This window comes from Salminus brasiliensis, chromosome 12 (genome assembly GCF_030463535.1).
Source record: "Salminus brasiliensis chromosome 12, fSalBra1.hap2, whole genome shotgun sequence".
Lineage (NCBI taxonomy): Eukaryota > Metazoa > Chordata > Actinopteri > Characiformes > Bryconidae > Salminus > Salminus brasiliensis.
The window spans coordinates 35,762,487-35,779,706 of record NC_132889.1 but is presented as its reverse complement, the minus strand read 5'-3'; the positions used below and the strand labels follow the sequence as shown (position 1 = coordinate 35,779,706).

Below are 17,220 nucleotides of genomic sequence, written 5' to 3'. Positions count from 1 at the left end.
GCAATCAGTGTACTACAAAGTGCTGCAGCATCATCATCATCATCATCATCATAATGTAAAAGAAAGGATGCAGCACAGTTTCTTACCAGTCTGCCAGGAGGGGGTACGGAACTGAGAGAGGAGGGAGGAGGCGGAAGGGGGAGGCTGTGGACCTCGGGATTCCAAGGCAGAGATCAGGTTCATGACGGACGCGTCAGGCCCTGAGGAGCTAGCATGGTGCAACCCAGCATCAAACAAACCTGAAAGACCTGCGAGAAAAGGAGCAGTGGATCACATTACGATTCAGATGCTGCATCATTTCAAAATCAAGGTAAACAAATGAGGGGGTTGGGTCTCTCACCTAAACTCCGGCCAGCTGCACCCCACGCTCCACCCTGCCCAGAGCTGCCTGGGTGATGATTGGTTGCATAGCCCTGCAGGGGGTGTGGTGTTGTGTAAGCTTGACGATGGAGCAGTTCTGAGTCCGGATGGGAGGATCTGGAACTCCCATACATCAGACTGAAAAAAAACCCACAGGAGAAACAGTGGTGAGGGAAGAAAGGGGACAGAGGGTGGGGGAACGGGAGCGACAGTGGAGAATCACTACACAGACAAAAGAGCTTCAGACTTCTTGCATATATTTAACCCTTATCTGATAAACTACAGCTTAAGTATACCTTGCGATACAGTACAACATCTCAAGGCAACAATACATTTTCTCACTTAACACAATGCCGAGAAGGCCGGCCGGGTCTCGTACTCTTTGTAAATCCCTGTATAGAATATCAGCTGACCAAGCTCTGCATTATCCTCTTCTCACTAGAGCCACACACACAGATTAGCTGTTTAATCAGCCTATTCGCTTCCAGATCCTCCCTGTCTCAAATAGCCTCTGGATCTGACTAGATCCAGGCCGCATTACAACAATGCACATGCTCATTATCCCAGCATATACGCAGCTTCAGCTGTAGGACCACCCTTAAAAGCCCCTTCCGAAGTATCAGTAATCAAATGAATAGTGATTTCAGAACAGGGTTAAATAGTTAAGAGTTTTAATAGAGTAAATAAAAGTTGTAGTATGTTTAATCACACTATAAACATTGACCCTGCGAGCAGTGGAAGCTTGTAAAAACCGACAGGCTTGTTTGTTTGAACGAATATTAGGGATAAACCGATACGGGGATCGTTGGCCGATACTGATTTCCAATATTTATCAGGTGCATATTGATATATGAATATTTGTAAATGTAAAAAAAAAATGGGACAACCTGGATCAGCATTATGGAGAAATGTGATTATAATATTTCTGAAACTACAAATGCAAAAAAAATTGAGATATTTAAGTGCAGTCGTCCTAAGTTAGGGTCACCTACCCATTCTGCTGTCTGGCCTTCACTGAATGACCATCAAATAAGCCTATTTCCAATGCCCATCCTTTTTTTACTTAATTATCTGCTGATTTTTTTTAATGATCTGACTGATCTTATGTACACACTAAAAAATCTTCGCTATCACTCAAAAACCTTGTATCTCCATTTTCCCGTTTTTACTTTTTGACATAAGGCGAATCTGGCAGTTGTTATTCACATTGTACCATCATTTCATGATGAACTGACCAATAGAAATGCTCCAAAATGGACTGGAATAAAACCCTTTACATTGACCTCCATTGAAAAGTGAGAAGTTATCTTTTTCTCCTCCTGTAAAACTGGCATTTTGGAGATACAAGGTTTTGGCGTGACAGCGATGAGGTAGAAACCATAGCCCACACATTCTCCACAGCTGTGGTTCCTACCCCGCTGTACGACCAGAAGCTGTTCTCATTCACCCTCATTGGCTACAGCTCGGCGTGCTTTCAACCAATCAGGTGTCTTCTGGCGTCTTTACAGACCGTTGTTCCCTTTCATAAGAGTGGGCAGTGGAGCTGACAATAGCGGTTAGGATGTTGCTGAGGTGAGACAGAGCGCTCATTGATAAAAGCTCTCCTGTGACTGAATTGCCTTGGTAACCCCCTCCCCTCCATCCTCAACAAGCTCTTAATGTGAGTACAGCTCAGTTAGCGAGGATCGCTCTACTCGGAGACCAGTGTGGGAAGCCACAGACACCACACACTGAGCGAGCACGTGGTGAGGGGGTGGGTGTCATTCAATACGAGCAGCGAAACGGACCAGCCAGTCTATCTTTAAACCAACAGAGAAAAGAGCCGATTCACACTCGAACAAGTTCAGTCTACGGCCTGTGAAACGTCCCGAAAACAGCACAACCCAAAACTGCGCATGGGCCTAGATAATGTTTGTGGACACCCCTTATAACGAATGCATTTACGTGACTAATAGAATAGGACTCTCTGTAGCAGATCAACATGAACCTATTGGCACCATGCTGCCTAATGCCAGGTGTGGGCTAGAGGGGTATAAAGCCCCCCAGCATTGAGGAGCTATGGAGCAGTGGAAATGCAGTATTCTCTGCAATGATGGATATCTGTTGACCTCACTAACACTCTCTCTCTCATCACTAAATGCAATCAAATCCTCACAGCCGTGCTCCTCCAAAATCCAGTAGGAAGTCTTCTTCCCTGCACAGTAGAGTGACAGTGACTCCAACAAAAGCAGGATCGACTCTTTAATACCCTTCGAATCAATGAATGAGCAGGTGTCCCAATACTTTTGTCCATATAGCGTAGCCTGGTCTTCAACAATGTGGTCTTCATTGGTTCATGGACGCGACAATAATACTGATGTCAGTTGCATTAATTTAGGTGTCCTAAGCTGGGACGGCTGGAGCTCGTCCTGAGGGAAGGCCATCTGGAGGAAGTTTGTCCGCTTGTCTCCGAGGCAGGGCTCTTGTGTAATTAGCTGGATAAAGGCTCTAATGAACTGACTTAAATGTTTAAATGCACGAGCAGAAGAGCAGAAGTTTCACACATGCGCCGGCACATCTGGCACGGCTGATTCAGAATAAGAGCAGAGTCACGAGTCACGTAGGGTTTTTTGTGTTGGTTGTAAGCAACGTCCTGTGAATCATATCTACTTAAATATCGCCTGGTTTTTAGACTTCATTCTTCATTCTCTTTCTCTTTTACGCAAGAAGGCTAGAGTCGTATACTTGGTGGGTCTGTTTGAAGGCCTTTTAAAGCCTAAAACTTACCAGAACAGGTTTAGACCTAAATACTAGGGATACAATCATAGTCTGAGAATTATACTGCAATGACAGATGCTTGGATTTGACCGATTTTTCAGACAGATATTTGATGATGTGTTTATTAGGGGCGTCCCGGTCAGGTTATTTTGCATCCCAATCCATCCAATCCAAGTCTCATAATGCTGAGTATCAGTATCAGCCGATACCGATCTGATCTCTGTGTCTGTATATAAATAACAATCCAGCCCCACAGCTTAGATCAGACGAGCTGCTGATTAATGGGTTCAGTAAATCCCTTTATTTTCAGTCTCAGTTTCATAATCAGACTTTCTGGATTTGTCTGATCACTTCCTGTGTGTGTATGAGTGTGTGTCTATGAGGGTGTGTAGTGGTACTCCCTCTGGACTGGTATCTGTGGTTGTTGGTCTACTGGTGTGTAATAACTGGTTTATAGTGGGTGAATGTGCTGTGTGTGATTGCAGTTTCTATAGCAACAGTGTGTGTGTTAGCATTAGCGTTAGCCTCCTCTCGGTTCTGAACGGGTTCTTCAGTGCTGGTTTATAAACAGAGAAAGGCGAGTGGGCGGTTCTCCGGTTCTCCCGCTGGTAAAACAGTGAGAGCGTTTCAGTGAGAGGTTTATAAAGGGTCAGATATTATGGTCTGTTTTCAGGTTCCACTGTAAAATAGCTCAAATAGCTCCACACTGCAGAACCTCAACTCCTTTATTTACCTTCTGAGAACGTCCACACTGCTTCTGCTGCAGCCGCTTGTCTGGGCTATTGCGTCTGTTAATGGCGTCTTGAGGACACCAGATGGCGCTCGGAACACCGTAGTTAACACAAAGACTCGGAACTGGATCAGGATTAAAATAGTCCATACTCGATCCATTAAAATATGCCAGGATCTGCCCCAATCCCGATCCACTGGATCCAATCAGGACTTCACTAGTATTTGTTGAACTCCAGTTCTAGATATGGATGCATAATGATTTTGGAATCACAAAATTAACAGGAAATAAGATGAGATTTCACTGATACTTCAGCCCAATATGATGCAGAGTAGAAGAGCAGAATGTGTAGGAAACGTTGGGCTCCTGCACTAAATATATATATATATATATATATATATATATATATATATATATATATATATTAATAATTTATTCATATAATTTATTTATGTGTAACGACAGAATTATATGTTCCATTCGTTTACATTCATATGAATTTAGAACCAAGATATGTACATATTTTGTACAAATCAGATATCAGCGTGGGCCCACAAATCCAGTATTGGTACATTCTTAGTTCTAAGTTTAAGTCTATCTGACTATCTGTCTATCTAGTTATATATCTATATCTGTCTATGTATATCTATCTATCTATCTATCTATCTATGTATATATATTTATCTGTCTATGTATATCTATCTATCTATCTATATCTATTTATCTATATCTATCTATTTATCTATCTATATATGTATATCTATCTATCTATCTATATCTATTTATCTATCTATATCTATCTATTTATCCATCTATATATGTATATCTATCTATTTATCTATCTATATATGTATATCTATCTATCTGTCTATCTATCTAAGCACATTAAATCAGATTCAACTATTCACATTCATGACTGTTCACATGTCCACACAGGAGCTATCCCAGACATGCTGTATTAGTTCTTGGAAAATGCAAAGTCATATAGAGCCTTTACATTATGTGGAGGTTCTTTAACTGTCTTTAAGAAAATATGCCAGATACTCTTAAATTGTTTACATGTTATAAACCTGTATGAATCCGGATCATCAGATATATGCATGAAACCTATTGAACTACTTGAAATACATTTTTGACAGTTTTCAGGGGTCAATGTATACAGTCTAAATTACCTAATGTATTACAACTTGTATTTACAGCCCAAAAGTCCCACATCATGCATTCCTCAGAGTTGCAGCAGTGCTTCTCCATAGTAAATATTGCAAATAAAAGATGCTAAATATCAGCATCAGCCCAAAATTCCCATACTGGTGCACCCCTATTAAATCACAACCAGGCCATGAGGCTGTGTGTGTGAGTGCCAGGCTCAAGTGTCAGCGTGTTCGGTTTGCATCAAAAACAAGAATGGATGTTTTTTGTAAAAAGGAAAAACAGATTAATCCTAATTTCAAAACAGCACACCAAAATCTGATAAGCCGGCTGACAGCCAGATGCTTCTTCAGCACCGGAATGCCGTCTCCTAAATAATTAATGTCTCCCAGCATCCATTCGTCAAACGTGAGCACTCATATATATGTGTTGGAATGATTCTCTGAAGTCTCTGAGGTCTCTCGCCGGATCAAAGGGGCTGTCATGTGCTAAAATTCATTAAGATTGACATGGGGTTTGATAGGAATCAGACCCTAATTGGGTGTTAATCCCAAAGCGGCGGTCCAGAGACCCGGAAGGAGTGAGGGATTGATCCCAGGGGAATGGGCGTAATTGATGAATGTCTTCCATGCACACGCTCCATCCCTGCCTTCCTCCCTCTCGCATCTGTTTGCTCATTTTTTACCCCCTCAGTCTCCACGCCTTTCACATTCTTATTGCGTCCTACTCGGCTCGCGAGGCCTGGTGTTCCTGCTTCAGACTCTTTTCCGTTTCTCTCCCACTCTCTCTCCCTCTCTCTCTCACTTCTGCCATAGCGTCCTGGTGTTTCGCTTGCACTGATCTAGTGTAAAGGCTAGTGTAGTAGGCCTATACCTTCCCCCACACACTCTCCATTTCCACTCTTTCCTAGGCTTCATCACCTTTGGCCCACACCTTCAGCCAATCACTTTCTTCGTCCAATATTATTTCTCTCTCTCTCTCTTTCTCTCTTTTCCAGCAGGTGTTAATGAGATAATACAGCTCACGTTTGATGGACATAGAGGAAATGAGAGAAAGAGGGCAGACTACGCTCTTAAAATACAGGTTTCTGGATGATTCCAGGCTTGGATGCATGGAGATATCACGGAATTATATTGGACTTGACTGATAATCGCTTCAGAAACTAAAGATAAAAATCAGACATTTCTTATTTACTGACGTTAGATTACGCTAAATTACTTGGAATAAAATATTGTTAATATTGTAAAATATTTACATTGACTTCCTTAGAAAGTCAGGGAGTTTTTTCCCTCTTCCTGTAAAGTTGGCAGTTTGGAGATACAAGTTTTTGATCTGAAAGCTACAAAATATGACATATTTCCATTATGCTAATCCAGGCTCAGGTAGATGTCGCCTCAGATTTGACATTTTGTCAATATTCTGTACACTCACACAAATAATGGAGTTAGAGTTAGAGTGGGGTATTTGGGCAATTCCACAGAAGAACCACCATTGGTTCCATCACAAACATGCTTCTTTATAGAACCAAAAGTGGTTCTTCTATGGCATTTCTCCAAGAACCTCACGTAGCACCTTTATTTTGTTTTTGTATATAAGAGTGTATCTGAATCTGACAGATCCGTCCAGTGCTGCCCCGGCTTTGTCGAAAAACCCTTTAAATTGTACAGAAGCCTACATGTTACATTATTTGGAGTAGGGTTGGTTAATATGGCAAAAATATTATAATAATAACAGAATTTTATATTATAATCATAACATTTATTGACAATTTAATGATACATGATATTTATTGTGATATTTTGACATGCAGACAAAATGAATGCATCACTAATAGCAGATTCTTAATAACTGCTCTTCAAATTCTCTCCCATACTGAGTACTGAGTACAGTCAGAATCTGCTGCCCTTTATCTAATTAAACAGCACTAATTACACCCTCTGTATTAAAGTAAAACGTGCAGGTGGTCAGTGTTCTTTAAGCACTGGCGATATCCTCGATACGCTCGCTTATATCACGATAACAAAATCCCTCGCGCTTCCGATAAAATATCGTCACATCGCCCACCCCTAATTTGGAGGTTCTCTAACATGCAGGTCCCATTCACCAAATGGTTCTTTGAAGAACGATCCACTGAAAGGTTCTTTCGGAAACCAAAAGTGGTTGTCGTGTGGCATTCACAAGTTATCGGAGTGTATGCATGGGCGGGACGACAGGTCTGGATCAGGGGCTGCATTAGAAAGCACTATTAAATGCACTGTACAGGGCTGCTCTTAATTATGTGGACGCTAATTCAACACAGTCCCTCCTAACAGGTGCAAAATGTTTATGGGCTGATGGGAAACTCAATCGAGCCCATTAATCTCCATTAGAAACATGAAGAAGTGTCAGTGTGTGGTGGGACCTACGGTTCCCAGTTGCTGCTCTTTGGTCAGTAGGGTTGCAAATTGGCAAGGGCCTGGCGATACAGTGCGCCGCATGATACAGGGGGTACGATAATTTAATATATGGCATTTTTAGGCAACATAGACAAAAGTATTGGGACACCTGTTCATTTACTGTTTCTTCCCAAATCAAAGGGCTTTTGTTGGAAAGCTTTTTACTAGACTTTGCTGAGCATTGCTGTGAGGACTCGAGTGCAATTAGTGACAAGAGCATTAGTGACGTCACCTCACCTCATCATCCCCAGCTCCTTAACTCAATATCCCAAAAGTACTGCATGGAGCACCATCCATCATTCTAGAGAAAACTGCAGTTCCACTGCTCCACATCTCAATAATGCTGGGGGGGCTTTTTACCCCTCTAGCCCACACCTGGCATTAGGCAAAGCCATGGTGCCAATAGGTTCATGCTGATCTGCTGCAGAGAGCCCTATTATGTTGTAACACATCGGTTGTCAGCAACAGGTACAACTTATCGTACCTAAATTCATTCATTAGAAGGAGTGTCCACAAACTTTTGGACATGTGGACACAACACAAAATCCATTCAAATGTAGCGATTTTGCGATACTTTATATATATATATATATATAGCGATATTTTCGTACACCCCTATTGGTCAGCTATCATATCTGAAATTCCCTCGCTTCAGATTACGGCCAAACCTAATATCTCCAGTGCTGAGGCCAATTCAAATTCAACCCAATCTGCCGTATATGAATAGAGCCGTGGCATTATCAGGTTAAAGGTGTTGTGTCTCCGCACGCAGTCAATCCACGCGCAACGTGGCAGACGCTCCTATTTGAATAAGTACTGGAGGAAATACTGGAAACTTTCATTTTATTTGACTTCATTTCATATTCATTTAATACTTCGGCGTGTATTTCATCGTGGCCTAATGGAGGGACACGTACAGCAGCAGACCCCGGCGCTCTCGCTCGGAACTAATATTAATTCCAAACAAAAACAATTACAGATTCTCCCCCAAAACTAAAAGAGGAGCGATTCAATTTCGTTTCATTTCATCTCACTCAGAGGAGGCTCTCAGGCTGCCGCGCGGCAGTGCCGAGGCTTGTTCCGCGTCTTATGAGTAAAAATTGCTCATTAAGGATCCGGGGTGCCATCAGTCGGCCCGCACTGTGAGAGATGCCCTTGACTCAGAAAGGCAATCATAAACTATCCAGCAGCCCAGGAGCAATCACTCCCACTGGGCAGAGTCTACAGGAACTAGGCTGAGCAAGGGCTGGATGTACCTGGCCAGGAATTACAGGAGCAGCAGCTTCCAGTCTCACCTGGTCCTATGATCAGCCTCCACATCACTATACCAGCTATTCAACACCCTGCTGCATCCCCACTCGCTGGCTGGAACGAACAAAAAGCAACACCAGCAGCCTCACATTTTGGTACACTCTGTCCAAAAAACAGACTCCAGCTCCTAGTAGTACGTGGAGCTGCCAGGACCAGCACCCTGCCAGGAGTTACAGTCAGGTGCACAACATCACTGAAACACCCAGCTAGGAACAGCACTGTTCTCAGAGCTGTAAGAAGGGGCTTACTCTGAACCAGCACAGTTCGGCCTATCTCATCTTCTCGCGTCTGACAGGAATTTCATTTACTGGCACAAATGCTCTGCTACTTAAGTGCAACACCAATGTACTACAACTGACACACACATCAAATGCAGATTATGGCAAATAATCCCAACATGTTTTACAAGCTATATTTACTTCTGCTGTACAGAGGAGTGACAATTAATAGTAATAATAACAGTGATAATAATACAAATAATACAAATGATAACTATATGAAGAGTATAAATAATAAAAAGAGTAGTCATCTTAGTAGAGTAGTAGTAATAAGAGCAGTCATAATAACAACAACAGTAATAATGCATAGTGTCCTTGGAACATACATACAGGCCTACAGTCGACGATGATGATAATAATAATGATAATAATTATAATGATAATAAGAATAATACATTTTTACTGTAGAACAACAAAAACCTATATATCATTATTATTACTGTAGTTCTTATATTTTTATTAATACTGCAACAAGTAGAGATGGACAGATATGGTATCTAATGCCTAAATGATCTATTATTTGTTATGTACAGATATACCAAATCAGAAATATGAGGTATAAGAGTTATGGATGCAGTCAGATGTCTAAAATGCAGGTACTTCAGTGCAGCACCGCTCATTAAATACATCATCAAATATCCGACTGAAATATTGTCCCAATGAACCATGCACCATTTATTTATTTATTCTTGTTGTTATTATTATTATCACTCATATGTAGGCCTGTACCACAATGAAGACACTATATATTGTTATTGTTGTTAATATTATGACTGGTAAATATAAATATTGTATTATATAATATAATAATAATGATAAGATAATTATAAGTGTTATCATTAATACTATTTGTATTAGTACTAGAACTACACAGAACTAGAACTACACAGACTTGTTATTATTATTGTTATTATTACTATTATTATTATTATTATTATTATTATCATCTCTTAGTAGGGGGTATTAAAATCCAAAAGCATGATGCTGTAATTATTATCATTAATGTAGGTATTGCTACTAATATGAGAGTTACATTATTATTTTTATTGTTTAATAATATTGCACTTACTGCTATTATTACTACTGGGACAGTTATTATTCATAATATTTTAGTTACTGTTATTATTACTCCTGGGACAGTTGTTATTAATAATTTTGCAGTACTGTTATTACTACTACTGGGACAGTTGTTATTAATAATATTGCAGTACTGTTGTAATTACTACTGGGACAGTTATTATTCACAATATTTTAGTTATTGTTATTATTACTCCTGGGACAGTTATTATTAATAATTTTGCAGTACTGTTATTATTACTCCTGGGACAGTTATTATTAATAATTTTGCAGTACTGTTGTAATTACTACTGGGACAGTTATTATTCATATTATTTCAGTTTCTGTTATTATTATTCCTGGGACAGTTATTATTCATAATATTTCAGTTACTGATATTATTACTAATGTGATTATTATTAATAATAATATTGCAGTATTGTTGTTATTATTACTACTGGGACAGTTATTATTCATAATTTTGCAGCACATTTATTATTACTACTGTGACAATTATTAATAATAATATTGCAGTACTGCTATTATTACTACTGTGACTATTATTAATAATAATATTGCAATACTGTTATTATTACTACTGGGTCAATTCTTAATATTGTGAATATTTTGAGTGTAATTAGTAGCAGCGTCATTCAGTACTCCTGTATAGCAATAAAAATGATATTTATATTTATATCATCGTTATTATAGTTATAAATAGTATTATAAATATAATTGGAGTATCTATTATTCTGCTATTTATAAACAATGCTCTGTATATTATTAGGATTATGGTGAAGGGCTGAACTAGAGGTAGGGGGCTGTTTATCACAGCTTATAGCGCTTATATGCGTCCTGCACCGCGCGCTGCTCTGATTGATCCGGTTGTCACGGCGACTGCTAACGTACCGCGCGCCTTTGAACTGTAAGTAGGCCGCGAGAACACAACACGGTGTGCACGGTACCGCTCGCGTTTACACAGTCACACTCACGTGCATACAGTTGCACTCGCATTTAATATAAACCAGCGGGCTCGTGCTGCACTGCTGTGCAACCAGAAACGGGTGCAAATGGAGGAGCAGCGCTGTGTCTGCCTCGCTGTGCTGCAGGTAGCCACAACAACGGGGTGAACAAGCCAAGCATACCAGCACTTAGTCCAGGAATTTTAATGCCATTTTTAGGTCCAGGGCTGTACCGGACCTGCACCCGGTCTGTCCCCGGTCACAGAGCAGCTAACTACACCAAACACATCTGCAGAGCGTCAGCCTGCGTTACACAACCTGATGAACTTAGCCAGTGCGTGACCTACAGTATGTTTACTGTAGCTCTGACCTATTCATCTGCATGTCAAGAGTCGCGAGGGCCACAGTTGTCCACAGAGAATGCACTCGTGCGTTACATCCTTAAAACACCCCAATCTCCTCCATAGCTTGGTATAGCCTTCCTATAAGGCGTGCTATAATCACCTGGACAGGTGACATACCTACCTATCTAGCTACACCTGGCTGACAACATGACCATGCATATGCAGAATTGTGGTGCTGTTGTTGCAATGCATGCATTGCAGTCAACATGTTTGATGGATGCTAAGCTCGAGAGCCCGTTCAGACAAGCATGTGCAGCAAAAACGCTGGGCTACATGCAAAGAACCCTTCCAGCATTTGATCAGTGTCTCTCCCTCTCTCTCTCTCTCTCTCTCTTTTTTTTTTTTTCAAGCAAAACAATAGGCTATGCAGCTCGTCGTGTTTTCCAAGAGGGCCACACACACACACACATACACACACACACAAGCAGCATACAGTAGCTCGCGAGCTATTGCACATATATCCCCATATCCCCCCTCATTCAGATTGCTGCGACCTAACTGGGCGCGTGCAAAAAAATTAAATAGTGCTTTGTCAACAGCGTGTCATAAATCAGACACGGTTCGCGTGCTATGCGGCGCAAATATGCACGAGAGCCTTTCGTTGCAAAAGAATAGGGTTTTTTTGAGAGGGGGGGGGGGGGGCATTTCTGATTATACGCTAGCAGGCTAGCTAGCTTTAGCAGCGTCCCATCCCCCCTCTTTTTTCGCCCCCTTTTTCAGTCTGAGTCTCAGTCTACCTTCCCTATCATGCATTAACTCTCAATCGCATTCCTTGCATTTTCCAAGACAGCCCCCTCCCTCCCCACCTCTCCTCGCGCCACCACCAACACCACCTCCTCCTCCTTCTCCTCCTCCTCTTTGCTCGGTAATGACAATAACCTGGACCCCCATAATCAGTGCTGAGTGGATTGCAGAGCAGCATGCATTTGCGAGCATATGCACTGGAGAGGGGGCATTGTTGCAGCCAGGCCAGGCTTATCCCCTTCATGCACGAGAGGGGTACAAATATATAGATTATACAAAAATGCAAAAAAAAAAAAAAATGCAAAAAAAAAAAAAAGTGCACCCTCTCTCTCTGCCTCTCTTTCATTCTCTCTCGTGCACGCACGCACGCACGCACGCCCTTACCTTGCCTTCGCTGATCTCTCGTAACTCCATCCCGTTCCTGCTCCCAGATCTCCGAATCCTGTTCCAGGATAATTCCTATCCATTAAAGAAAAAAGAACGAGGGATGAAGATGGAGAGATAGACAAGGGAGGAGGGGGGGCAGGAGGAGGAGGAGGAGAAGGAGGAGGAGGTGGAGAGGGGAGGAGAGGGGAGGGAGGTTGTTTCCTAAATTCTAATGCACCGTCTCTCTCTCTCTCTCTCTCTCACTCTCTCTCTCTCACTCTCACTCTCTCTCTCTCTCTCCCCTTGTCCTTTCCTCGGCGCTCTCCGCACGTCTGTTTATCTCTCCCGTTTCACATGCAAGTCCTCAAGAATGGGAGCAGCTCGGAGGGGGGAGAGAGAGAGAGTGAGAGTGAGAGAGAGAGAGAGAGAGAAATGGAATGGAGGGAGGAGGAGGAGGAGGAGGAGGAGGAGAAGAAGGAGGAGGAGGGGGAGATGGAGGATACGGAGAAGGGAGGAGGGGGGGTTACATGGCTAGGGGAGGAGGGTGGGAGGCGGTGGAGGGAGTGTGCGTGTAGTTTGGGGGGGTGGGGGGTGGAGAGGGGGGCACAGAACCACAAAAAACAGCTTCCCTCCCTCCCCTCTATATATTTCAACGTCTATTGTCCTTGTCTACAGAGAGACAGCAGCAGCAAGGCTTGAAGCTGCGCGTGCACACGTACGTATGTACGTACACACACACATACACACACACACTTATGTATATATATAAATATATAAATATAAATATATATATACACACACACACACCTCAAAACCCATTGCCTGTCACACTCGTTTTGTTTCACCCCCCTCCCTCCCCTCCTTTCTTTTCTTCTTCTCCACACGGCAACATAAAGCCTCCCCTCTGCTCTCCGACCGAATAGTAAACAATAAACAAACAAACAAACAAACAAACGAATAAAAAGGACAGACCGCATTTATTTATTTTTTTATATTTTTTATTTATTTATTATGCAGCTGTTGCACACCGACAAAAAAACAAATATCTTCACAAAACAGAATTAAAAAAAAATAATAATAAAAATAATAGTTAACGTCGAATCTCGTTCTCAATTCACGCGGGATTTCGTGAACTTGGCTAGCTAGATAGCGAGAATGCTAACGACACGAAACCAAACTATATTTTCTGATATTTCTGCTCTGCAGACGCCATTTTTTTTGCGTGACTCCCCCTTTCTCTCTCTCTCTCTCTCTCTCTCTCTCTCTACACACACACACACACACACACACACACACACACACACACACTGTCTGTCTGTACAGTCTTGCGCTCACTGCTGCCGTCTGCGTTAGCTGTTCCATTCCGCCCATATTCCGGCAAGCCCCTCCCTTCCTGCGCTGTGACTGGCTACGCTCGTGCTCGTCATGGGGGTATAAGCCAGCTAGCCAATCCTAATAGAGGAAGCGAGATCCTAGTAGCCAATCACGGCGCAGGAAATGCGGGACTTGCCTGAAAACGGGTGGGAAACGAGGTCGGCGTGTGTAAACGGGGAGTTTCATTACAAAAGCCGTGTGTAGATTAACACACTGAATTCGCTGATTGTAAATAAACAGATTTTCTTTCTCTAATGGAAACATTAAGCGTTATATACCTCTGAAATTGTGTATTTGTGTGAATAAATTTTCCTTCCTATATCCATCATTTTTAAATGAGGTAAATATTAATACATACAGTTAACACATAACAATACATACTACAATCGTACATGTATAACTAATAATTGTGTACATACACATATGCAATATATGTGTACATAAGTTTTGACATTTCTGCCCAATCCGATACATTTCCATATATCATATTTTTTTTCAATAGGGGTTCAAAGTCACACTTGTGAAATTATTCAGAAATGCACAGCCAAAAAATTATTTATTAAAAAAATGAAGAGATATGTTCTTCTTAGTGAGAAAACAATGTTGAAAAAAACAAGCTTTAAATACAGAAAACTACAATGTGGTTTTGACAGAGAAAACAAATAAATAGCCTGTTGTGGGTCATAATACAGTGACTCCTGTCCTCAGAGGCATGCTTTATAACCACTACCAAGGTTTTTATATAAAAGAAACTTATATAACAAAAACCCATTTGCATAAAACAAAACCCTTATATATTTCATCCAAGTACCCCAAACCTTTTCCGCCAGGCTAGACTAGTATTTGGTGTTTTCAGACTCTCACTCCTCAGTCTGTGCTCCTGGAGGTGCAGATGGTGTCTCTCTAAGAAAAAGAAAATGCAAAAAGACCATCAGTGATTACTGGTTGCATACACCCCTAGTAAGAAGGGTTCTATATAGAGCTGGAAATGGGTTTTTTTGGACCATATTTGCCCAAGAATCACCTACATGACATTTTCCAGCATTGAGAAGAACCAATTGATTGGTTCTTATGGTTTATTGAGTTGTCATGGTTCTATTTAGAAGTATTGTCTTTACTAAAGAACCCCTGAAGAACCCTTGTTTGTTAGGCTGTATACAACTATAGGCAAGTGCAAGGTAGAAAATGGTCCTTTGACCAATCTTTGCCATAGAACCATCTACACTGTTTAAAGCAGAAGGTCCTTAATGAACTTTTGGAGGTTCTTTAGTTTGAAACTGTGGACCTTTTAAGATGCTTTGAGGAACCTTCAAGAAAAGGGTTTAGAAGAAAAAGGTTCATTGAATGTTGCTCAAAGCACCTTAAGAGGCTCCTTCACAGTTTCAAATTGAAGGACCCCTAAAAGTTCCCTCAAGGAACTGTTAAACTAAACAGTGTGCAGAAATGTTTCCAGCACAGCAACGATCCTTTCAAATGGTAGAATTGCCTTTACTAAAGAACCCTGGAAGAACCCCTTATTGTAAGGGTATAAAGTAGAAAAGGGTTCTCACCAATCTACCCAAGAACCATCATCTAACATCTATACTGTTAAAAGTATAAGTTCCTATAAGTTCAAGTGGTCTTTTAAGTTGTCCTTGCCCTCACAAGACCGGCACATCAGGGGGAAAAACCCTGATCTTCTGAATAGCCAGTCTGTAACAAGACTGTCCTCACTAACAATGTTCTTGTTCTGAATACAATCAAATCCTCACAGCATGTTCCTCCATAATCTAGTAGAAAGTCTTCTTCTCTGGACAGTAGAGACAAAACAAAAGCAGGATACACTTTTTTAAATACCCTTGATTTCAGAAGAAACAATGAATAGGCAGGTGTCCCAATACTTTTGTCCATATAGTGTACTTAAGCCCACACAAAGAATGGAAGGTTTTACCCTGAGTAGGGTGGTGGAGGTGCATCGTAAGCCCCGCTGCGGTTCAGGGCTTCGTTGTAGGACGGCAGACCTGGAGCTGCAATCCCAGCCAAAGGGACCAACTCTGGAGCTGGACGCGTGTCTGCGGCCATCTGCACTGGAACACTGTGGTGGAGGTGCAGCAGCAGGAGGGAAGGTGACACAAGGCAACACAATGAGACACATCCACAGACTAGGGACAGTGACTGATGATGTCTCTCTCTCTCTCTCTCTCTCTCTCTCTCTCTCTCTCTTGCACACACACACACACACACACACACACACACACACACACACACACACACACTCACCTCCCCATTTGCCTTGATTTGCTCCTGTTCTTGTAACAGTAGCAGCCAAGCACAGTGGCTATGACAGCTATGATCACAGCTGCCGAAATCCCGGACACCAGACCAGGAATATCAATCCGTATGGAAGGCTCTGATTAAGCAAAGAATTCACCATCATCACCCAACAACTACAACACTGCTGGAGCTGGATGGTGTAACATCATTTGACTGGTAAAAACTACAGACACTGAAGATTCACACTAGATAAATGGCTTCACAATTAATTGCTGTTAAACTGTAAAAATTCATACTGGATTAAATACTGGATTTCATACTGGATTAAAATCACTCCACAGTTTTTACTGTCATACTGTAAAAAATACACACACTGTAGATTCATACTGGACTAATATTAATCCACAGTTGTTCATTTGAGACTGTAAAAACTACACACACATCAGATTCATACTGGATTATTGGCTTCACAAAAATGTCTAATGCAAATTCATACTGGATTAAATCACTACACATGTGTTACAGTCAGACTGTAAACAACTACACACTGCAGATTCATACTGGATTAATAATAATCCACAATTGTTACTGTCAGACTGTAAAAACTACATCCACTGCAGATTCATACTGGATTAAAAGGACTCCACAAGTATTACTTAAGTAAGACTGTAAACATTACAAACACTGGAGATTCATACTGGATTAAAACTTTACCATTGTTACTGTCAGACTGTAAACAACTACACATACTGCAGATTCATGCTGGACTAATATTAATCCACAGTTATTACTGTCAGACTGTAAACATTACAATCACTGCAGATTCCATTCATTTGTTACTGTCAGACTGTAAAGATGCAGATTCATACTGGATTAAAACCATTATTGTTTATTTTTATGTTTCTGAAAGATCAAATCAGAGTAAAAGGTTGTCTTACTGGCACCATTGTGCTTATACGTCTTCCAGAACTGTTGCTGTAAGAAAACAACAAATGGTTAATTGCAGAGAAGCTCTGAAGGCTTTACAGTACTTATGTACTC

General features: G+C 41.3%; 2 protein-coding genes across 4 annotated transcripts in view; both read right to left on the bottom strand.

Moving 5' to 3' along the window:
* Positions 1 to 12,929, bottom strand: part of prr12b (proline rich 12b) — a 33,777-nt gene extending 20,848 nt beyond the window's left edge. Inside the window, exons 1-3 of the mRNA XM_072693412.1 lie at positions 12,571 to 12,929; positions 341 to 498; positions 87 to 248 (exon numbers count right to left, since the gene is read on the bottom strand). Of these exons, the coding sequence (XP_072549513.1) occupies positions 87 to 248; positions 341 to 498; positions 12,571 to 12,653 (403 nt within the window). The 5' untranslated portion in view covers positions 12,654 to 12,929. The remainder of the gene's footprint in view (positions 1 to 86; positions 249 to 340; positions 499 to 12,570) is intronic.
* Positions 12,930 to 13,570: 641 nt separating this feature from the next.
* Positions 13,571 to 17,220, bottom strand: part of prrg2 (proline rich Gla (G-carboxyglutamic acid) 2) — a 7,443-nt gene continuing 3,793 nt past the window's right edge. For 2 of the 3 annotated variants that reach the window (XM_072693430.1, XM_072693429.1), the window contains 4 exons: positions 17,118 to 17,154; positions 16,186 to 16,315; positions 15,857 to 16,000; positions 13,571 to 14,829 (listed from right to left, as the gene is read on the bottom strand). In XM_072693430.1, coding sequence (XP_072549531.1) covers positions 14,787 to 14,829; positions 15,857 to 16,000; positions 16,186 to 16,315; positions 17,118 to 17,154 — 354 coding nt within the window. In that variant the 3' untranslated portion in view covers positions 13,571 to 14,786. The remainder of the gene's footprint in view (positions 14,830 to 15,856; positions 16,001 to 16,185; positions 16,316 to 17,117; positions 17,155 to 17,220) is intronic. The other variant, XM_072693431.1, reaches the window with a different exon arrangement.